Here is a 23,914-nt window from a genome sequence, read left to right as displayed (position 1 = left end):
ACTAAAAATTTGGGGAATAAAATTTCAGCTTAGACTTAGCTTAGAGCCTTGCAGTAAATGTGCTGCAGCAAATGTGATGGTTGTGCAACATCAAAATGTATATTTTATTTTTATTATATTAATTTGGGAAGCCATAATGTTACTTCCATTCTGTCTTGAATTATGCCTGGTTAAAGTCCTAAAAGAACTGGGAGCTAAATGGTTAGGTGGGTTGGTCATGTTGGATTGTAAGATATTAAGCACTATAGAGTTTGAACTTAAAGTTGGTACCAAACAAAGTAAATCTGTTTAGAAGGTCTGATCATATGAACTGTTTACTAAATATCGAAAATTGCAGCCTACTTTTAGCAATAAAAGACTCTAAACTAATTGATCGTTAACAAACCTTGATCGGGACATCCCTACTTTGTGATCTTATGTATTTATATTTTAAAATGTTTTATATCTATAAAAACCTTAAAATTCTTTAAAAGATCCGAGGGCCACATGAAGGCAAACTGCACAGCTTTTACTTACAGGTGATTCCCTTTTCCAGATATTCATAGAAGCCACACAAGCAGATTTGCTGCAGGAGATTGGGATGGAACTTCTCAAAGGCCTTCACTGCCTTCAGCCTTGCCAAAATGATGTCCACATCCTCTCCAGAACGCTCTGCTGGCCTGAAAAACACACACACCAAAAGTCTGTGCCAAGTTCTGCCGAGATCTTGTGTTACACATATTACCATCTTTAATACTTTGCATCTAGCCACACACTGTGTTCATGCATGTGAGTTGCAATGCACTGTATGATTACCTATATTTCTTTTCAAATAGTAATGAGTATGGACATACACTGTGTAAATTCAGCATACAGGGAGGACCTTTTCTGCATCAAGGGCCTCTGTATGTCACTTGAGAAATGGTAACTTAACATGTGGCTATTTTCAAAAGTTGTCATCTTATTAGTTCATATTACTTACAGCAGGGGTAGGGGCAGAGGCTCATTATTTTTTGCAAATCTAATCTTTTTCCAGGTGCCTTTAATAAGAGATGAATAAAATTCAATTTGAAGCAACACACAAAGATAGACAATAGACAACTTAAGTCATGAATCATTCTGTAGTTTGCATTATGACTGTATTTGGCATACCTAATCTTTCTATCTCTATTTTTAAGTGGAAAATGAATGGACCCATCACCTCTATTACATTCAGTGGTAAGTAAATATTTCCAGAATTAGTGATAATCTGATTCTGCCCATTAATTGGGCCCATTTATACCATGCTTGGGTTACGGCTGTCTGTATAATTACATTGATTTCAGTGATTTAGTGAGAAAATGTGACTAATGTTGTTAACCCTTTAAACAGTTAAACTAACTAGCTAGATTTTAGGTCTCAAAAAACTATTGTGTTCATCTCAACTTAACTATCAGCTATTGTAAGCAACATATTAGTTTGCATTTGATAATGGGAGAATTAACTTGCTGGCTTATATTAACAGGACTCCAAAACCTAGTCAACAATGCTTTGAGAAATGAACGCATCTAGCTAACATACAGTTTCTGCACTCGAGTGACAGAATCTCAGCTCTATCACACGGTCACCTCTAGTCACTTGTTAGATGATATGAGCAGGCTGTGCGAACAAAAGTTATTATATTTAAAACACGTTTGATCACTTATTTTGGCTATTTGGCTTGTAAATGTGTCAAATAAATACTTTGTGACAGTGTGACAGACAGTATGACTCTCATGCATATTACAATTATTGTTGAAACATTTGCCTATTCAAAGCTCTCAAACACACATTCATTAATCACTGTATGTCAGGAACTTAACATGTCACAATACTACATCTCACTACAAACAGATCACCAAGCCAATGGCAAAGGTGATTTACTCATCTCAAACATTTTATTAACATATATTAACAAAAGCCAACAACAGTGGTGGGTATACCCTCCACAAAAATGTCTCAATAACTTGTCATGTGCACTTGAGCATCAATTACAGCTTGATAATGACGCCTCATGCGGTTCACAAGTCGACTTATTGTCCACTGAGGCATGGCATTCCACTCTTCTTGAAGGGTGGCCCTCAGGTCATTGAGGTTCAATGGTTCAGAGTTACAAGCCTTTAGACAGTGACTCAAGCTGATCTCATAGCTGATCCCCTGTGATTCAGGTCTGGAGAAAGTTATTCAAGTAGTATGGGCTTGTCACTGTACCAATCACTGTGTAGGGCAGTTGTATATTGACTAGACACACCTGCCCCCACTGTAACACCATCACCACCTAAAGCTCCTCTGGTGACAACAGTGGCTGATGCATAGCGCTCTCCTTGACGTCTCCAACACTGTTGGCAGCCATCATTTCTGCTCAGCACGAATCGACTTTCAGTGAACAGCACTGAGGCCCACTGGTCCCTTGTCCAGTGTAAATGCTCCCTGGCCCTTGCAAGGCGATGACGCCTATACCTGGTTGTGTGGCCAGGTACCCTTGCAGGTTTGCTAGCATGCAGACCACGCTGCTGTAAGCGGTTTAGAAAAGGTCTGATGTGACACTTGGGTGCCCCTCACCTCCCTTAAATGTGCCTTGAGTTGCGTGGCATTCATCATCTGGTTTCACAGGGTACTGTTCACAACAAAGCAGTCATCAGTGTAGGATGTGGCCTAAGGACGTCCACTTGTATGCCTTTCCGTGACTTTTCTACCTTCTCTGTATCTCTGTTGCAACCTGCTGATGACACCCTGTGACATTCTAAACTCAGTTCTGTCTGTGAACATCCGGTTTGAAGCTCACTCTGGCAAGGTACTGTTCAATTGTTAGATGTCTTCTGGGTTTTAAGATGTCAAAATATAAACAGCGTGATAAGGAGTTTAAAGGAGACTGTTTAAATACCAGTTCTAACTGAACCAGTAAATGTATTGTTGTGAATTTTGCCATTAAGCTCCTTGTTAAGAGAACAGCAAGTTGTGCAAAAGTACTGAAACATTGAACAGTCAGACAAAAGGTCACATTAAGTTCACCTGTACGCACACACGATACCCATTAGCTGAAAACAGCAAAGCCAATCCTGTTAGCAAAGTAGGTTAGGGAGGGAGGACTCATAGTAACCACATATCTCTCTTTTGCTATTTGAGGAAGTTTTGTAAGGTTTGTTTCATTATTGGATCAGCAAAATAAAAAAAGCATTTAGGCATGCTAAAACTATCATTTCCAATTGGATTTGACTGGGTTAGTTTTTACCCAAAAGGGGGCATGGTCGACAGGAAAGTAATATGTGGTTGCTCTCATCCGTAGAGTGACCAGATGCGGCGCATGTGGCAAGGCACCCAAGAAATCACCAACAGGACAATGCCACCATCCTGTGACAGTGATGCCTCCCTCCCTGATGCCCTAAACGACTTCTATGCACAGTTTGAGGCACAAAATGACAAGTCGGCAAGGAAGACCATGCCCAACTTGGACGAGCAGGTGTTGTGTCTGACTGCATTTGATCTGAGGAAAACTCTACACAGAGTCAACCCACGAAAAGCTGAAGGATCGAACATCTCCGGCAGAGTGCTCAGAGAATGTGCAGACCAGCTGATGGATGTTCTTACCACCATCACCCCGGTACCAAAGAAGTTCATCCCGCTACCAAAGAAGTCCACTCCCCCTGGGAGTCATATTTCTTTTTTCAAACAGGTGTTTAATTTAATAACATTAGAAACATATGGGACACTTGCTTGTGGAGGAAATTTTAATGTGCTCCTTAACCTGGCATTAGATACTACCAACACAGGGAGAAGGAAGAACCCTGTCATGGAACTCGCAATTACACAACTGTGCAGAGTGTGGTTAAGTTAAAAACAATAGATTTAGAAAGTAAAATATAGACAGGGAGAAGAGACAGTGGTACAAACTAGCTAAACTAGCTACCGTTAAGTTGGGTTCTGCATTTAAAAAGAACATTGGCATTGCCCATTGCACACTGGACACACCATGCTATGTCCAAAAATTCAACATCGTTGTTTATAATAGAGGCATGCACACAGTTTCAGAGTTGGCAACACATGTCAAAGTGCACAGGTGCTTTATGAGTCCAAACACTTCAATTCCTCAGAGGGCCACAACGCCCCACACAGCAGTTTTACAGGATCATATTAAGGTAAAGCCACCAGGGATTCATTAGCAACCACCTAGCAACACCATGGCAACCACCAAGCAACACTACCAAACAAATGGGTAACCATAGCAACCACAAAGTAATCACCTATAATATCACAGAAACCACTTAGAAACACCATAGCACCCACCTGGGATACCATAACCACCAGGGATACTATAGTAACCACCAAGCAACCACACACTTTCTGGACACAAAATATCACCTACAGACATACACATTACTTTTTTCAAACCTTAAACCACACACTATTCACACCACACACACACTGGACACCACACAAACCATTAACTGTACACAACACACTCAACATGCACACACATTACACACACATACTGTGCACCACACTGTCAATAACACAGTACACCAAAGACACATTTTACACACTGTACACACAACTAACTTTGTCCTACCATACACTTCTACCGAATACTGTTTTGAGTCCCAGAAGCGTCCAAAATCAACACATTACATGATTGTCACTAAATATCAGTATTACAAAAATCAACATTTAAAAAGAAACAGCTTTGCCATTTTTGGCGTTTTTCAGCGATAGAAAGAGACGAGTGCTGAACTGCTCAGTTGGAGACTTGCGCCTGTAAAAGAGGACAGCCAAGAGCGAGAGGGGCGGGGTATTGACATCATTGCCACAGATTGTCTTCCATATAATGAGAACTGAATTGTTAGTTTGTTTTACAAAGTTCGTAAAGTAATCTTTCCAACGTTTACAAGTAATGTAAACACCCCCCCCCTTCACATTTATATTACATACAGGGTCTTTGGGTCACTGGACCCAGAGCTAGTGAAAGTGTGGAAATCATATGTCCTGTAATTTTCCCTTCCTCCTCTCTGGGCCTGAGTGAGGAAGGGAGTGAGGGAGGGACAGTGTAAAGCCGATGAATGGGCCCTTGGTGTGAGCACTCATTCCCACACATTTCACCCTCTGTCTTGCGGGAACCAATCTTGGGGACCTGACACTATAAATAGCTTTATTAGCGTTGTTGATATTGGAAGAGACAGAGGGTTTTGCTGGTGATGCAGAGGAGAAGTTTAAGAATGTGAGGATCTGAAGCATAAAAAAAAAGCCTCAAGACCAGCCCGTCAGCAGCCAGCCCCAAGACCAGCCCGTCAGCAGCCAGTAAGCAGCAGGCCACAGGATCAGCCGGTGAGAAGCTAGCAAATGACAACATATAGAGATCAAGAAATGGCAGAACTGAAAGGTCTTTCAGTTCAAGAACACCCCCCCCCTTTTCCCCGTGAAGATACACCAGCTCATCAAGACAGTGTGGCCCGTCTCCCCCGTTTTACAACTCTGGCCATAAGGTAATCGTTGAGCAGCTGATGCTATTTCGGAGCCTCTGCCCATTTTGGCAGTATATACCATCTAAGCCTGCCAGGTATGGTATAAAGATTTGGGCTGCCTGTGATGTTTGCTTCATCTTATGCATGAAAATTGCAGATCTACACAGGGAAATGCAATGGAGGAGCCCCTGAGAAAAATCAAAGCATGAGAGTGGTCCTTGATATGGCTCAGGGACTTTCTGGAGACATCAAGTACAGAGGACAGCCCTGTCCAGTCATCAAAGTTTATGTACACGGCTGACAACTCAAATCATATGTAGCAAAGAAAGGAAAATGGTCTTATTTTGTTACATTTTAATTGAAAAAATAAACAAAAACGAGTTGCGCTTCCAATGGGTCCACACCCATTGCAAACCCAGCAGGACTCCCTGTGTTACAAAATAACAAAGACCTTATGAGGGTTAAGTTGTGTAGCAGCTCAGGCTTTTTTATTTTAGGAGAACTGATATCCTAAATAGTAATTACATCTAGCCAAAATGAAGTAGCATTTGTGGACATATGGACCTGGACTTTTTACTAGAATATGGCATGTTATTTTAGCCTAAAAGTTTTTTTTCATTTTTGTTTATCTATCTATTTGGCCATTCGTTTATTGTATTTAGTATTAACACACTTGGACAAAATTGTTGGTACCCCTTGGGTAATGAAAGAAAAACCTACAATGGTCATAGAAATAACTTGAATCTGACAAAAGTAATAATAAAGAAAAATTCTATGAAAATTAACAAATGAAAATCCAAAACTGATTTTGAACCATGCTTCAACAGAATTATTTTAAAAAGTAAATTCAATAAACAGGCCTGAACAAAACAAAAGTGACATGTTAAATCAAGGTGTGTCCACTCTTTAGCATCACAGGTGTCTACATTCTTGTAATCAGTCAGTGGGCCTACATATAGGGCTACAGGTAGTCCCTGTGCTGTTTGGTGACATGGTGTGTACCACACTTCACATGGACCAGAGGAAGCAAAGGACAGAGTTGTCTCAGGAGATTAGAAAGAAAATTATAGACAAGCATGTTAAAGGTAAAGGTTATAAGACCATCTCCAAACAGCTTGATGTTCCTGTGACTACAGTTGCACATACAGTGCCCTCCATAATTATTGGCATCCCTGGTTAAGATGTGTTCTTTAGCTTCTAATAAACTGAGTTTTTTTCTAAATAATATAGGACCACGATGGGAAAAAAAAAGAGTAAAATCCAACCTTTAACTCAAGTGAATTTTAAGGGGAAAAAAAATCCCTGACTAAGAAATAATTATTCTTCATTAAATCACCTGTTCCACAATTATTGGCACTTATTTATTTCTTAGGAAATAAATGTAATTAAAGTATTTCTGTCAATTCCGAATTACGAAGTTGATCAGAGTATGTAGGAACATTTAATTAGTAATTCACAACTTCCTGTTTTCCTGGGGTATAAATATGACGTGACACAGAGGCTATTTCTCTTCAACGTGGGAAAGACAAAGGAACATACCATTCAAGTAAGGCAGATGTGTGTTGACCTCCACAAGTCAGGCAATGGCTACAAGAAAATAGCCACTCACCTACACCTGTCCATATCTACTGTCAGAGGAATTATTAAGAAGTTTAAAACAACTGGAACAGTGGTAAACAAGCCTGGACGAGGACGCAAGTTTATTTTGCCACCACGCACAGTGAGGAGGATGATAAGAGAAATAAAAAGGTCTCCAAAGCTCACTGTTACAGAATTGCAACAAATGGTAGCTTCTTGGGGTCACAAAGTCTCCAAAACAACCATCAGGCGCTATCTGCATGCCAACAAGCTGTTTGGGAGGCATGCACGGAAAAAACCTTTTCTCACTCACAGTCATGAATGCAAACGTTTGGAGTTTGCTAAGCAGTACTGGAACTTCAACTGGGACCGTTTGCTTTGGTCAGATGAAACTAAGATAGAGCTTTTTGGCAACAAATGCTCTAAGTGGGTCTGGCGTAACACAAGAGCTGAGTATGCAGAAAAGCACCTCATGCCCACTGTGAAATATGGGGGAGGATCAGTGATGCTGTGGGCCTGTTTCTCTTCCAAAGGCCCTGGGAACCTTGTTAGGGTGCATGGCATCATGAATGCTTTGATATACCAGGACATTTTAAAACAAAATCTGGTGGCTTCTGCCCAAAAGCTGAAGATGGGTCGTCACTGGGTCTTTCAGCAAGATAATGACCCAAAACATATGGCCAAATCTACACAGAAATGGTTCACCACACACAGAATCAAGCTCCTCCCATGGCCATCTCAGTCCCCAGACCTCAACCCCATTGAAAACCTGTGGGGTGAGCTGAAGAGGAGAGTGCAGAGGAGAGGACCCAGGTCGCTGGATGATTTACAGAGATTGTGCAAAGAGGAATGGTCAAAGAGCCCTCTATCTGTATTCTTCCATCTTGTGAAACATTATAAGAGAAGATTAGGTGCTGTTTTCTTGGCAAAAGGGGGATGTACAAAGTATTAACATCAGGGGTGCCAATAATTGTGGCACACATGATTTGATGTTAAACAATTATTTCTTAATGTGGGATTTTTTTCCTACTGAATAAATTCACTTGAGTTAAAGGTTGGATTTTACTCATTTTTTATATTATTTAGAAAAAAAACTCAATTTATTAGAAGCTAAAGAACACCTCTTAACCAGGGGTGCCAATAATTATGGAGGGCACTGTATTATTCAGAAATTTAAGATCCATGGGCCATATATGACAAATCAACGAGACAGAATACGAATGCTAAAAAAAAAGAGCCCAGAAAAACTTTTAAAGAGATTAAAGGTAAACTTCAAGCTCAAGGAACATCAGTGTCAGATCACACCATCAATCATTGTTTGAGCCAAAGTGGACTTCAAGGAGGACACCATTGTTGAAAACAAATCATAAAAAAGCCAGACTGGAATTTGCCAAACTACATGTTGACAAGCCCCAAAGCTTCTGGGAGAATGTCCTATGGACAGATGTAACTTTTTGCCAAGGCACATCAGCTCTATGTTCACAGATGGAAAAATTAAGCATATCAAGAAAAGAACACCGTCCCTACTGTGAAACATGGAGGAGGCGCTGTTATGTTCTGTGGCTGCTTTGCTGCATCTGGCACAGGGAGTCTTGAATCTGTGCAGGGTACAATGAACTTTCAAGACTATCAAGGGATTCTAGAGAGAAATGTGCTGCCCATTGTCAGAAAGCTTGGTCTCAGTCGCAGGTCATAAGTCTTGCAACAGTATAATGACCCAAAACACAGCTAAAAACACCCAAGAATGGCTAAGAGGAAAACATTGGACTATTCTGAAATGGCCTTCTATGAGCCCTGACCTAAATCCTATTAAGCATCTTTGGAAGGACCAGAAATATGCAGTTTGGAAAAGGCACCCTTAAAACCTGAGACAACTGGAGCAGTTTGCTCATGAGGAGTGGGCCAAAATACCTGCTAAGAGGTGCAGAAGTCTAACTGACAGTTACAGGAATAGTTTGATTGCAGTGATTGCCTCAAAAGGTTGTGCAACAAAATTTAAGGGTACCATCATTTTTGTCCAGGCCTATTTAATGAGTTTATTTAAAAAAATAATAATTCTGTTGAAGCATGGTTCAAAATCAATGTCGGATTTTAATTTGTTCATTTTCATAGAATTTCTACTCCTTATTACCAACAATTTTGTCCACGTGTGTATGTGTGTCATACTCCATAAAGACGCTGAGCATGGCTTCCGTATTGAAAGCTCCTTGTCCTGCAGCCCAGCGGCAGAAGGTAATAAAGACCAATACATGCATAAACAAATGTATTTTGGGACGAATGCGAACATTTTGATTTAAATGAACGTTGGTACAGTCTTTCAATAACAATTGCAATATTAATGCACAACCATAAAACCATGTTTTTTGTAGTAAATGGAAAATCAATAATAATATTAATAATAATATTTTATGTCATTTAAATTCGGTCTCTAGAAACTCTAGAACATTCAATCACAATGTAAAAAAACAACAAAACTAACTTAACCTTTTCTTATCTCAATGATAATAATAATAATAAATAATAGTAGTAAATATTTTTGTTGGAGGCATTTAAACATATATTGCAGTATTATAAGTATATTGTTATGTACTTATATTTTATTTTGTACAGCATGGTTGTAGTGATATATATGAGCATGCTTACCAACCTCATTAATGGCTTTTGACAACTGCAAATGTGTCTAACAGAGTCAAAGAAAAAAGTAAAATTCTTTTCTGTTATGTATCTTAATTTCTGACAGTTAATACAGAAATTGAAACTTTCACCAACCTCTGGCTGGTGTGCTTATTCTAAAAGACACAGAACCTTGATTTAAAAAGTGAATTAGTTGCGGACTTAACGAGTAAGCAATGCTTTATGCATTAGACCACTTTTGGAAATTAGTGGATAGTTTCTGGAAATACACTAGACAAGTTTAATTCTGGGAATTTAAACGCTGGTAGCTACTACTGGGCACTGTGTGAGGCTCCCTTGCTAAAACAAACAGCGTTCGCTGGGGTTACACTGAAAATTTACATTTACATATGTGATATATTAATTTCACTAATTTGTGCAGTTTTCCATACATGAAGTCATGATTACAAAATTAATGTGCCATTTATAAAACAACTAGAAGACAAAATGCAACATTAGTGTCTTTCTATTTAAAAAACATCTTTCAGAGGCCTGTCATCAAAACCTTAGATGACCTGATAAGGTCATTCAGATCTGCAGAAACATGCAAATACTGTTAATACCCATTAAATGCAACAAATAAGACAGAGGAAAAGACAGAGGCAATGAGTCATTATGGTAAGTATAGGACATTATTTGAATAGCAGATTTTTTTCCCCAGTGTGTCTGAAGATTCTCTTTATGACACATTCTAGCAATTCTAACTAGTGCATTGCAGACCATTAGCAAAGCAAACCAATCAGTTGTTATTGCTTGCATTCCCCTTCTCTCTCTTTAATTTCTTGAGTCATTACCACTCCTTGACTCAATAGCAAAACCACCATTGCCAACGGTAGAAAAATCAGCCCCTACTTTCCCCTTACCCTTCAAGACAAGGGAAACTCTTACTTCTTTCCTCATGCATGTAAATGCTGCTGAATAATTTGCTCAGACAGGTACCTCACCCCATCTCAGTGTCTTAAGTAAATGTGTGTTAATATACGGAATCAACCCCCAGTTGAAAGATCTCCACGTCCAACCCAAAAGATTGATCATCCCTTCATTTAACATATTATATAAGAATAAAGTAGATTAACATCAGCTGATATTACTGTGCTGGAGGCACAAATCTCAAGCAAAGGCTGGTGCTGAGCGCATCATAGTTGATTGCATTGCCATGAGAGGAAATGGTACACTGAAAGAATAGAACACTGAGTTGTTTAAACATAATCTGCTTTTGGGAGCTTTTGAGACTCATTCGAATCAGCTGCAGTTAGACTGTAAGGTGAGCTCATATTTCCTCCCTTTCATTGCCATGGTAACAAACGGGTTAGGAGTGGGCCAAGGGGGAACAATGCACCACATCTTCACGGTAAGGATAAGACACATTGACCAACAATCAAAACATTGTAGAGGGAAGCTGGCTTCCTTAACATCACGACTTTGTTTTTTTTTTTCAGCCCATTTTTATTCACACAAAATGGGATCTCCACTGTCTCAGTCAGTCTCACACACAAAATGAGTATCAATCTGTGTAGCGCCGGTCTTTCACTGATTTAAATCTGGTAAGTAACGTATAAATGTAGCTACGTGTAATTACTGAAGATATTGAACTACTCACAAAGAAAGGCATTGCAGAGTGTTGCATCGACAGGTAAAATAAATCAACAAATAACAATTCAAAACGTTAACCATGTTAAAATAGTAGCGCATTCACATTGTTGCAGCCACCTGACGAAAAGGAAACACGCGAATGGCGTGGACACAACACCTAATAGTATTTTTGCTCACCTCTTGTCAAGGCAGACAATCCACTCGCTGGACGCGACTGACTGGGCGGAAGTGTACACTGCTACCATCTTCGACTAAACTGCTGTGCAACGTGAACACTTTATCAAGCTCTACGACACATCAGCCTGTTTTAGTCTACGACTAACGACTAACCACTGTTTTAGTGATTGCCCCCTCCCAACCACTCCTCCCAACCACAGCCGTCGACTGGCGTGTGGCGCGGATTCAGCTGTGTCTGCGCGCAAGGACAATAGCACATAACCTACTTTAGTTTGTTTTATAAATGGAGAAACAGGTCATTTCATTGCAGGACTATTAGACCCATAAATAATGCGTGTACTCGACAACAACGATCAGGCTGCGTCGCTGTCGACACGACCACTGCCGTAAGCATTAAACGTTTGCTGTCGACTGCAGAAACTGGGAAAAATACGGGCTGTTCATTACAGTGATAAGCTGTCGTCCTGGTGACAACCTAAATGCGCAACAGCAGAAGAAAGGAGTGGGCGGAAAAGGAAGTGATGAGGCACTGACAGGCAGTGCCCTGCAATGCAGAAGGTCAAGCGAAAAATCTAAGCCATGGTTCGTCTACAAATCTAATTTTCACAGTCCCCTTATTCTAAATATAGTTTATGTAGTATCTCACAGACTGCACGCCTAAATCAGCCCATTCTTTCCTCAAAACAAAAGACATCAGAAGCCATATAGGCAGTTGTATTTGAGGTTATCTAACATCTCAACGGGATTTGCAGCAAGTAAGTGATGATTTGGGTATGCAGTTTACACGTCGCCGAAACGGTGTTTTTTTTAGTAACTACATTAACCTTTTAGCGCCTGTTGAAAATAAGAAAAAGCTACAAGCGGTCATCTGCATTGTCCAATCTGCCTTTTTAACTTGACTTGGTCTGCACAATTAGTTTTATTTAAGAAATAGAAGAAATATAGCTGCAAGGGACAATCTGTAGGTTCTATGTTGACTCACAAGTAGGCCCTACATAGCATTTACAAATGTTACCCTACATACCATTTGTAAAAACAATGGAAAGTAGCAACTACCTCTTCATGGACATACATATTAAATGTCATGACATACAGTTATATAACTATTACGCAGCTACTAAAAGCTGACTGGCCAGTGGCAGCCATATTAAGCAAATCTGTCAGCGTTAAGTTTTTGTTACAAAATCACATAATTATAGATAAATTAATTATAGATTTAAAGGGCCTTCTAAAATAACAACATAAGTCAGACACAGATTGATTGCATTTTTAGCAATTGGCCAGAGAGCATAGAGAAAACATAGAATCTTATCACTGGGTTTAATTTCCCTAAAGTCTAAATTGCATCCTCATACACAGACATGTATAAGACTGCGCAATAAGATTGTTAAATAACTGAGCCAAAGGCCAAAGCAAACTTTTTTGTTAGTATTATTAGTGAAGCTTGGGGCAATGCTAAACAAGTCTGGGAGCACATTAAAACGTAAATGGGTGTTAATCATAATGGATTATCAAAACAAATACAATTAAATATGAATGGTAGTATAGGACAATATCCAGTGGAAATTGCTTTGTTGATTTGGTTGCTGAGATTGCAGTTTTATATTTATGGATGTTAGAGTACTCACAGATGATTCCAAACCAATGTTCATTAGGATAATTTAGGATTAGGATAATTAACTCACTTAATATTACTAGAGTCAGTGATTGCTATGATATGCTATGATACAGTGAGGAAAAAAAAGTATTTAGTCAGTCACCAATTGTGCAAGTTCTCCCACTTAAAAAGATGAGAGACCTGTAATTGACATCATAGGTAGACCTCAACTATGAGAGACAAAATGAGAAAGAAATAAAAATCAGAAAATCACATTGTCTGATTTTTAAAGAATTTATTTGCAAATAATGATGGAAAATAAGTATTTGATCAATAACAAAAGTTCATCTCAATACTTTGTTATATATCCTTTGTTGGCAATGACAGAGGTCAAATGTTTTCTGTAAGTCTTCACAAGGTTGGCACACACCGTTGCTGGTATGTTGGCCCATTGCTCCATGCAGCTCTCCTCTAGAGCAGTGATGTTTAGGGGCTGTTGGTGGGCAACACGGACTTTCAACTCCCTCCAAAGGTTTTCTATGGGATTGAGATCTGGAGACTGGCTAGGCCACTCCAGGACCTTGAAATGCTTCTTACAAGGCCACTCTTTTGTTGCCCTGGCAGTGTGCTTGGGATCATTGTCATGCTGAAAGACCCAGCCACGTTTCATCTTCAATGCCCTTGCTGATGGAAGGAGGATTGCATTTAAAATCTCACAATACATGGCCCCATTCATTCTTTCATGTACACGGACCAGTCGTCCTAGACCCTTTGCAGAGAAACAGCCCCAAAGCATGATGTTGCCACCCCCATGCTTCACAGTTGGTATGGTGTTCTTTGGATGCAACTCAGCATTCACTCTCCCCCCAAAACACGAGTTGTGTTTGTACCAAACAGTTCTACTTTGGTTTCATCTGACCATAAGACATTCTCCCAATACTCTTCCGGAACATCCAAATGCTCTCTAGCAAACTTCAGACGCGCCCGGATATGTACTGGCTTAAGCAGGGGAACACGTCTGGCACTGCAAGATCTGAGTCCCTGGCTGCGTAGTGTTTTACTGACGGTAGCCTTTGTAACACTGATCCCAGTTTTCTGCAGGTCATTCACTAGGTCCCCCCGTGTGTTTTTGGGATTTTTGCTCACCGTTCTTGTGATCATTTTGGCCCCCACAGGCTGAGATCTTGCGTGGAGCCCCTGATCGAGGGAGATTAGCAGTGGTCTTGTAGGTCTCCCATTTTCTGATTATTGCTCCCACAGTAGATGTTGTATGTGTTTACAGCAGTCCTTGGCTCCACGTATGACAAATATTATCAACCTTTGAATCCCGCTAGGGGTTTTCCAGAAACATGGAAACATGGAACCGCTATACTCACAGCTCAGTAATATCAGACCATTATCTAATCTCCTTTGAGCTACATCTTAGGCAAAATGTTCATTTGCCCCCCCCGACATTGTCTAAAGCGTGCAATAACCACAACCTCCCAGACCCATCAACCTTATCTTACTCTTACAGCTAGTTAAATTAACAGAAGATCTGATGACAAGGCAAAAAAGGCTTGCACCGTGGTACAGTGATCAAACTCGTACGTTAAAACAAACAGTGTGGAAACTAGAGCGTAAATGACGGATCACTCTGAGTGGAAGGACAGCCTTAGTCAATATAGAAAGGCACTCATTAAAGCTCGCTCAGCGTATTTGGCCTCGCTGATCGAAGAAAACAAAAAAAAACCCAGAGTACTTTTTAGTGAGATCTCTAAACTTACTAAAAGCCAGGTAGATACTCAACCCCAGATTCCAACATCTTTAACCAGTAATGTTTTTATGGACTACTTTAATAATAAAAGATAGTTTTATCTTCAAAAAGATAGATTTATCTTTAAATTACACAAAAGTAAGATATGGAGTTCCGCAAGGCTCTATTTTAAGACTGCTATTATTTTCATTATACATGTTACCACTGGGCTCAGTTATAAGCAGACATGACGTTAATTTCCATTGTTATGGAGATGACACACAGCTCTATATATCAGCCAAACCTGATGATAAATCTAGATTTAAAAAAAAGACTGTGTAAAGGATATAAAACTCTGGATGTCACACACCTTCTTCTTAACAGTGACAAAACCAAGGTTCTCCTTTTAGGTCCAAAAGACACTAGAAATAAACTATCAGACTTAATGTTAGACTTTGCTGATGCTTCCATTTTTTTCCAGCAGCTTGAAATTCTTTGATTCAGCTTTGATTCAGATTTATCATTTGAGCAACATATAGCTAATACTAATAGGACAGCCTTTATTCAGCTTAGGAACATTGCCAAACTAAGTAACTTCTTATCTCTACAGGTTGCAGAAAAGATAGTACACGCTTTTATTACCTCAAGGATAAATTACTGTAATGCACTTTTTTTCAGGTTGTTCCAGCAGAAACCTCAATAAACTTCAGCTGGTTCAAAATGCTGCAGCCAGGGTCCTGAAACTAGAAAATTTGACCATATCAGTCCAGTTCTATCAGCACTTCATTAGCTCCCAGTTAAATTCTGTATTGAATACAAATTTCTTCGATTAACATATAAAGCCCTACATGAGAATACTTAGATCTCAGGGTGCTGGCTTCTTAGTAGTTCCCAAAATTCAGAAAACCTCAGCAGGGGGAAGAGCCTTTTCTTATAAAGCCCCCCAAATCTGGAATAACCTTCGAGATAATGTTTAGGACTCTCTCTACCCTCTACCAGCGTCAGACCAGCTGCCACCTAACAGTACAACCAGCAGGCCCCGCCCCCACCACCACCCATGCCAGATAAGCGGCACACCCTCTTACCACTGCTACCTGTCTAATGACCATGTTAAAACCTAAATAGACTCTACTATCTGCCATCACTGCCATGACTATATTAAGTTCTACTACACCATGATTATTATATTATGATTATGATCAGAGCAGTTCAACAGTATAGATGGTTTGGTAACTTTTATCAATAATTTATAAATAGTTCTGACCAGAGGAGGATGGGTCACCCTCTCAAGGTTTCTTCTTCCAGCTCTGACGGAGTTTTTCCTTGCCACAGTCGCCGTTGGCTTGCTTACTGGGGGTCTTAGGTCCTTCATGTCTTCTTACGTTATTTCTTTTTTTTTTTTTTTACTACAATCTTTTACTAATTACTAATTATGTAAAGCTGCTTTGTGACAACAACAGTTGTAAAAAGCGCTATATAAATAAATTTGACTTGACTTGACTTTTTATTTAAATTTAAGTTCTTTCACCCTGATCCCTATGAAATTTGCATTTAAAGCCTTATCACTCCACTGTTTTCTTTTGATTAAATTAATGATGGATAATGATGGTAAATGCTTACCACAATTGGTATTCCGCAATTTACACATTGCCTTAGTGCACACTCACTACTTTTAAAACATCATCATGTTTGACATTTAAATCCAGCAATTGTCATCAAATTAATTTTCTCAATTTAAGTTGCACACACATGCACACACAAAGACCAAGGTGCTTAACCTTACCGTGGTGACATCTAACATGCTCAGGAATTAGCAGGAATACACACACAGAGAAATACTTCTCAGTCCTCTTCATCATACACACACACACTGTATGGGCATGGTCGGGATGTTAAATGACCATCCCAACTCATCAAAAGTTTTGGATAGAGAATCATAATTCCAGAGAAAACTGTTCCAGTGCTCCACAGCTCAATGATTTGTGGGGTTTACACCCTTTTTGCCCATGCATGACATTACACGTGGTGGCAATAGGTTCATGATTATTTGCTGCAGAGAGCTGTATTCTATTGGCAATACTTTACAGGAACAAGACAAGTTTGTGTGTGCATGTGATCTGAGTCAGCAATGTGTGCAACTTGAAGTAGCTGAATACATATATTAGAAGGGTGTCCACAAACATTTGGACATTGTGCCCTTCTGGGTCACTGTCTACAGCTCCACTCATCTACATCCACTTACTTACATACTCAGATTCTACACTAAAGTTGTGAAACCCAGCATTTATGTGTCTACCCAAAGTGATGTGTCTACCCCTTTTTGGCCTGTGGTAAATAATGACAGATTTAAATCTTAGGGTATGTATGTTTTTTTATTATTATTTTATCACTTGACCATCAGATCAGACATCCTACAAACAGAAGACTGCCCCACTGAAGAGCATACAAATATACATTACAATAAATGCTTAATGGAATTTAGTTGTGATGTGTCCTTCAATTTATCACACTCTCTGAAGTAAGTTATGAAAATGTGCTGCTAGCAGGTGTCTGGTTTGGATGTGGAAACCACAAATGTCCACATTTGTGGGATCACATTTTGAATCTGTAGAAGATGTAATAGAGAACACACATGGTGTTGAATGAGTGCATCCAAAAACAAAATTGTCCCTATTGCTTGTACATGTGATGCAGTGGCCATGTGTAGGCTTCAGGCTATTCACAGGTTTATATATGGATGTTGTTTCTGCCTCAATGAAGAAATCCACTTAAGCCCACAAAATGTTTATTGCTACTTCCATTTTGTGGCATTCTAGAGATCAACATGACTGTTGAATGTTATGTACAGCTGTTTTGAGAGGAAAGGTGTTCACAACAGAGGATATATAGACTTAAAAACTTGCTCCCAAAGAAGCCACCAACCTATTTTCTTATTTATGGGATTAATATTTTTAATCAATATTTGGAAATTTGGCTTTAACTTTTCTGTTCTCCATTGTAATGAGGAACGAGTTAAGGTTGTGTCACAAGTTAGGTAGTGTAAATTACTGAATGTAACTGAGATGTCCCAGAAGCATCACAATGACAATGTGGTTCCAGTCCAAAAAGTGCTCTTGATTTATTGAAGCTTCACACGCGCGCACACACAAAATTAAATTAAAAATAACTTGAACAGTTAAAGAAAACTGATTAAAAACATATGTCTGGTGCTGCAAAGCCACACAGACTGTCTGAGCATTACCGGCGGCCAGTCTCCCCATACTCCTGTCTTCCCTCTCTCTTACGCAGGCTGCTCCCACCTAAGACCAGGTACATTCCACATTCACGCCCTGAGTAACAAGAGCACAGTATAAAGTCTCCACAAATACAGCAGTAATGGTTACTACCTTTGTGTACACACAGGACTAAAGTTTATACCATTCACATATATTACCAAGCATGCACTAAATATATAAATATTTTCTCTTCCTACAGGTTCCCCTTCACCTGCATCATCTTGCTTCCACACCTATAGTGGCACTAGAGGCAACTACACAATCAAAGTTACGTTTCACAGATGTGTTAAACCGAGGAAGAAAATGCTTACTCTGTCTTGCATTTAATAAGCAAGAAAAAAGGTCAAAAGTAATCCCACCTAAATCTAAACATTTTTCAAAATGTTTTTTTTCTGGGTAGCAGAGTACAGTCATGTGAAAAGGTTAAGACACCTTTTAAGACATCTTCATTTTAACAATATTTAGAGATTGAGGTTGTATAACTAAACATAAAACTGACTAAATATCATTAGCAAAATGATAAAAAAAAAGATAAAAATGAAAAAAAAAAAAACAGAAATGCAAAGGAGAGGAAAAGTAGTTTTCCACTCCTGCTTGCAGAATTATTTTAGCTATGTGATGCTTTAGTACGTGTTTTTGGACAGATGGTCTTACATTTTCCTAAAGCACCCTCTGACACAATAAAGAAGTCATATTGGATTCTAGGATAGCGAGCTTGCCAGGCCCTGCTACAGATAAGCAGCCCAAAACCATGACATTCCCACCTCCATGTTTCACAGTTGGTATTGGGTTCTTGTGCTCAAATCCTGTGTGTCTTACTTTACCGAAATAATTATTAATAATAATATTTAATCATTAATAATAATTATTATTACCGAACTACGAATTCACCTGTCCAAGGCACATTGTTCTAGACGTCCTGGTCTTTTTCTAGGTGTTCTCTGGTAAACTTAAGTCTTGCCCTACAAAGATTACAACTGAAATACATTGTGTTACAGCTATCCGCATTCATGTGAAGCTCTTTAATAAAATATTAAAGTCTATAACTCACCACTAGCTATGGTTCCCTTTCTGAAGATACAGCTCCCTCTGCTCCGCTTCTGGCATTAGAATCCGTTTTAGAGTGCAAGGCAGTCTTTTCCCTGCCTGACTCCAAGTTGCCTTTGGATCGTGTTTTCTCTTTACGCTGCTGCTGCTTTTCTAGTTTGGATAGCTTACATTCAAGAAAAAAAGGAAACAAAGTGTTAAAAATACAACGTTCATTTAAATCTATGAATTAATACGCTTAGACATCATTTTGTATAGTCAAGCTGGAAAGTCTCCTCCCCCCTTTCACCTTCTCCACATTTTATGTTACAGACTTATTTTACCATGGATTGAGTTCATTTTTGTGCCTTAAACATCTACAAATTATAAAAACAGAAAATATGCTATTTTATTTTACTGACAAAATAGGTTATTTAGGGGTTACATATCTGTACATTCTTAGCCTAAAACTTGGTTGATGCACCTGGCAGCAATTACAGCTTCAAGGGGTCTTGGGAAAGGCTTGGCACACTCATTTCTGGACATTTATGTCCATTCCTCTTGGCATATCCTTGCAAGCTCCATCAGATTGGAAGAGGTCAGTGCACACCTATTTTCAGTTCCTTCCACAGATGTTCAATTGGATTCAGGTTTAGACTCTGGCTGTGCCACTCAAGAACATTCAGTTTCTCTGAAGCCACTCTTTTGTTCTCTTGGCTGTGTGCTTCGGGTCATTGTCATGTTAGAAGGTAAACCTTAACCCTAATCTGAAGTCCAGATAGTTCTGAAAGTACACCAAGCAAGGATCTTAGTTGCATTCTCTCTGTCTGCATTTCTCTCTTTTAGGACTAGTGGCCCTGGTGCCAGTGCTGAAAAACATCCCCACATCATGATGCTGCCACCACCATGCTTCACTATAGGGATGGCACTAGCTAGGAAGATTCTGAATGGTTTAAAACTTTACGAATGATGGTGCCCACTGTGCTCTTGGGAGCTTATAAAAAGCTGCAGCTATATTTGGACCCTCTCCCAATCTATGCTTTAACATATCTGAGGTCTGCAGATATTTCCTTTGACCCCAGAGCTTGGAGTTTGCTCTGACATGCACTGTCAACCGTGGGACTTTCTATTGGCAGGTGTTGGAAATGTGTGGAGCGGTTCTGCAGACTTTCTGGCCTGACTGCATTATTATAATATTGTCCTGCACATTAAAATATTGTAACTAACTAATAACTAAGATTAAAAAGTTGATAATAATTTTGCACTTCAATTTTTATGTAATGCAATCTTACAAAATCACTTTCTTTGCTTTTTAAAATCACTTTCCAAAATAATCATTGAGTCCTTATGTTAATAAACAGTTACAGTAGTTAGTTATAGTAGACTTTTATTCCAAAGAAACATGTTAAACAGATTTTGTTTAAACACCAAATCAAGTGTAAACAGTTTGTAACAATACTCAAAAGAGGGGACCCATCCTCCCCTGGTCAAAGACACTTATAAGTTACAAATTAATGCCATAAAGCAAAAAAAAATGATCAAACTTCAATTTCACACCCATAGTAACTATCATGTACTATAATGAAGGTAAGATGTGATACCTGTTTAGCATCTGAGGGACCAGTAGGAGATTCTAAACAAATGGTGACAGGTCCATCATTCTGAATGTGTACCTGCATGTAGGCAGCAAACTGGCCATCTAAAACGCAATATTTCAAAACATTTTCCTATGAGACACTTTTCCAAACATTCACCAAATTATTTGTTCTGTTTATGAGGACAACAGGATCAACATTATAAGAACAGTGCCATTTCGTTAAGAGCAGAAAACACTTTTTATTAGTTGTGTTATTAGTTGTGTTGAGCTATTTAAAACATTCTTGTTTGGTTGGTTTATTGCAAACAGCTTAAAGTTTGGACATTTTGCTAATAAACCTAATTCGCATTGGGGCTCAAATAATTTTAATTCCATCTGTAGCTGCAAACAATTCTGTGGTTTACAAAACAGATATCTTGTTAGGACTTTTCTCAAGAACAAATTTAAGATAATTCTTAGGAAGATATAAATAAATGAGTTCCTGTGTCTTTTTTGTGAAGAGCTCAAGTAACTGATACTGCAACAATAGGGAATACCATATTTTTGTATCATGGGTTCCCAATTCTAGTCCTGAAGTATGACTGCCCAACATGTTGGAAGTGCTTTCTAACACACTTGATTCACCTCAGGTAGTTGCATTAAGCTGGTAGCAAGGAAACTCTTAAATGTGCAGGGCAGCGGTACCACAGGGCCAGGGTTGACGACCATTACTCTATACCATATGCTGTAGATTTTGCATTGTATTTTTTCCCTAATATTCATAAAACTCCTTACAAATCCAGATAAAAACCTGAACAGAATGCCTTCTACTTCATTAATTAGTTTAGTCTCACCTTTAATGAGCTCTGGCTTATATAAAGTCCTCATCCGCTCCAGAATGTTGTTGTAGAAAGGCTGAGCTAATTCAGCAGTCAGGGCTAAATGGAAGTCAGGCTTGTTGCCTTTGAGAATACACTGTAGTGTGAACTGGCTCACACACAACACCTCCAGCTCTGTGTCCATTACACTTCGACTCCATGCACGGCCATTCTCATCTTCAAATACACGGAGGTTCAGGATCTTACGCACACTGATGAACACAAACATATGCATATACAGAAAAGCGAAGAAAAGTTTTAGCAAAATCTAATTGCAAAGAAGCAAGATTTACAAATATTCCTCTTCATGTAGTTATAGCTTGCTGCCAGAATGAGGCAAACAAACTTGGAGTGTCCAACAGTACTTACATGTAGTCTACATCTTTCTGTGTATCCTCAGCTGATATTCCAAGCAAAATGCACAGACCTCTCCCGATGGAACTGATCTGTTCCTCTCCAACTAACATTATTACAAAGACACACAGTAAAAAAAAAAAATAACGATCATGCATAGGGCACCAACTCAAAGTGAGAGCAAAACAGTTTGTGTTTTTTCCTAAATCATATTTTGTTAAGTTGACAACAAAGGTTACAATTGAAATAATGGCTGGTCTCCCATATGGAAGGGCATAAAGGGCCAAGGATTTAAATTTTTTTTCAACCACATTTTTTTCGGTGGTAATGAATTATTATTATTACATAACTATTAAAAAAATCTTGAGATCTTGAATTTTAAAAAATGTATCATCATAGCTTGTGTGCAAATGTGCTGTGTCACAGTTTCAGGGTGTGTGGGTAGCATAATACTTTTTTCTTTATTATTATTATTATTATTATTATTATTATTGTTGTTATTGTTGTGTGAAGAAAAATGTGAGTATGTCTCAGTTTTAGGGCTTTTCTTGATTCGTCGCTAGTTCCCATTCGGACCCACACTGACTGTGCTGTGTTGGAAATTATCGACTCGTTTACTCGAGCAACAGGCCTCACGTGGATAAACATTGTTTACGGCATACACACTTTTAAACAATGGCCACAGGTAACACAGGAAAAAATGAACAATTAATGAAGTTTTGTTTTATCGAGATATCGGGGAAGTATCTGTTATGGCGCAATACTATAATAAAAACGAGATCTTTAGAAAACAAATACAATTACCTCGTTATCACGGCACTATGGAGTAACAACATATAGCTATGAATCCATGGCCCTTTGGGACTGTCGTACTCATACATGAGTACTCATACGCATTGCCTCAACAGCTGATCTAGAAGAGTTTATCCGACATGCCAAACTATTAAGCAAAAACTTTAAAACACACACACAAGCTTGTTATGAGGCAGTGAAAATCTCAAATGTCTAGCTAACGTTAGCACCTACAGTGAACACTGACAATCAGTTAATTGGCTGCGATCACGTTAGCTATTTTCTTTGCGGCAAATAGCAGATAAAAAGATAAAAACAAACACAATGGTTTACAACATACTGCTACGTCACATATAACTGACAGTTTTTACCAGTTACGCTTGCTTTAGTGACCCTCTGAACGATCGCTTTCATTGTTGCTGTCGGGAGATCCAGAGTTACACTAAATTCAGTCCCCCTTTCTCAGTGCGCATGTCAAAATGGCTGACGCTGCTGGGATTAGATAGATTTAGCTAGATAGCTAAGTCATCCATGTTTGTACTGTTATTTCTTTCTATTTATTTTCACGTTGTTTGTGAAAAAGTGTATATAAAATAACGACACAAGAGGTAAACGGAGCTTAACGGCTAAAAGGTTAAAATAGTGTCCAACCACTTGTTTAGAAGCTTCCTTTAATTTTGTAAAGTAAAATTATGTAAAATATAACAAACATGCACATAGTATCTCTGTTTATCCCACCCGGAGAAGAGTCGGAAGACCCGCACCGCCATTGCTGTAAGTAGACAGGTAAGTGTACACTTCAAGATGTCTGGCAGAAGAAATAAGAGTCCCGAGAAGCCTTGGTAATGTGTCAGACCAGCTGACATCATCACAACACTAAAAATGTTGTGTTGAAATTCCCTGTCACGGAAAATTCACTGAATGATGTGCTGTGCTCCAGATCATGTACTTAAGTGCTGCAACCAATAATAAGGCATCCACTGCACTTGCTAAAGATGTACACTAGCCATTAGATTAAAACCACCTTCTGGTACATACACTCTTTGTCCATGTTATCAGCTCCACTGACCATATTGGAGCACTAGGTAATTCTTCAATTGTTCAAGTGTGTTGCGCTGATATAAGTGGATCAGACAGAAATATAGAGTCTGTGTAGCAACAGATGAACCTCTCTGTATGACTTTACATTTACAAGGTAAACAAACTA

General features: G+C 39.0%; 2 protein-coding genes across 6 annotated transcripts in view; both read right to left on the bottom strand.

The window, feature by feature from the left end:
• rapgef4b (Rap guanine nucleotide exchange factor 4b) overlaps positions 1-11,947 on the bottom strand; it is a 75,914-nt gene extending 63,967 nt beyond the window's left edge. For 2 of the 4 annotated variants that reach the window (XR_011979942.1, XM_072683886.1), the window contains exons 1-2: positions 11,475-11,946; positions 517-659 (exon numbers count right to left, since the gene is read on the bottom strand). Coding sequence is in view for 3 of the 4 variants with exons in the window: in XM_072683886.1 (XP_072539987.1) it covers positions 517-659; positions 11,475-11,542 (211 nt within the window). In the remaining variant the exon portion in view is untranslated. Of the gene's footprint in view, positions 1-516; positions 660-11,474 lie in introns of all 4 variants that reach the window. The other 2 variants (XM_072683885.1, XM_072683882.1) reach the window with 2 other exon arrangements.
• On the bottom strand, positions 575-23,278 carry dtd1 (D-aminoacyl-tRNA deacylase 1). 2 transcript variants are annotated; one of them, XM_072683931.1, is made up of 6 exons: positions 23,079-23,278; positions 21,931-22,021; positions 21,538-21,773; positions 20,709-20,806; positions 19,133-19,294; positions 575-659 (listed from the first exon to the last, which is right to left on the bottom strand). In XM_072683931.1, the coding sequence occupies exons 1-5, from the start codon at positions 23,119-23,121 to the stop codon at positions 19,139-19,141; spliced, it is 624 nt and encodes a 207-aa protein (XP_072540032.1). In that variant the 5' UTR covers positions 23,122-23,278; the 3' UTR covers positions 575-659; positions 19,133-19,138. The 2 variants fall into 2 exon arrangements, with proteins under 2 accessions (XP_072540032.1, XP_072540031.1); XM_072683930.1 differs by lacking the exon at positions 575-659 and adding an exon at positions 17,900-18,135 and having other exon boundaries at positions 23,079-23,276.
• Between the last annotated feature and the right edge of the window lie 636 nt (positions 23,279-23,914).

This window comes from Salminus brasiliensis, chromosome 7 (assembly GCF_030463535.1).
Source record: "Salminus brasiliensis chromosome 7, fSalBra1.hap2, whole genome shotgun sequence".
Taxonomy (NCBI): domain Eukaryota; kingdom Metazoa; phylum Chordata; class Actinopteri; order Characiformes; family Bryconidae; genus Salminus; species Salminus brasiliensis.
This window is presented reverse-complemented; position numbering and strand designations above follow the sequence as displayed.

Coding starts and splice junctions, on each gene's coding strand:
- dtd1 (XM_072683931.1), bottom strand. CDS start 23,121: ATGAAAGCGATCGTTCAGAGGGTCACTAAAGCAAGCGTAACTG. Junction 21,774..21,930: donor CAGAAAGATGTAGACTACAT/GTAAGTACTGTT, acceptor TGTGTTCATCAG/TGTGCGTAAGATCCTGAACC. Junction 19,295..20,708: donor GTCCCTCAGATGCTAAACAG/GTATCACATCTT, acceptor CTTGAATGTAAG/CTATCCAAACTAGAAAAGCA.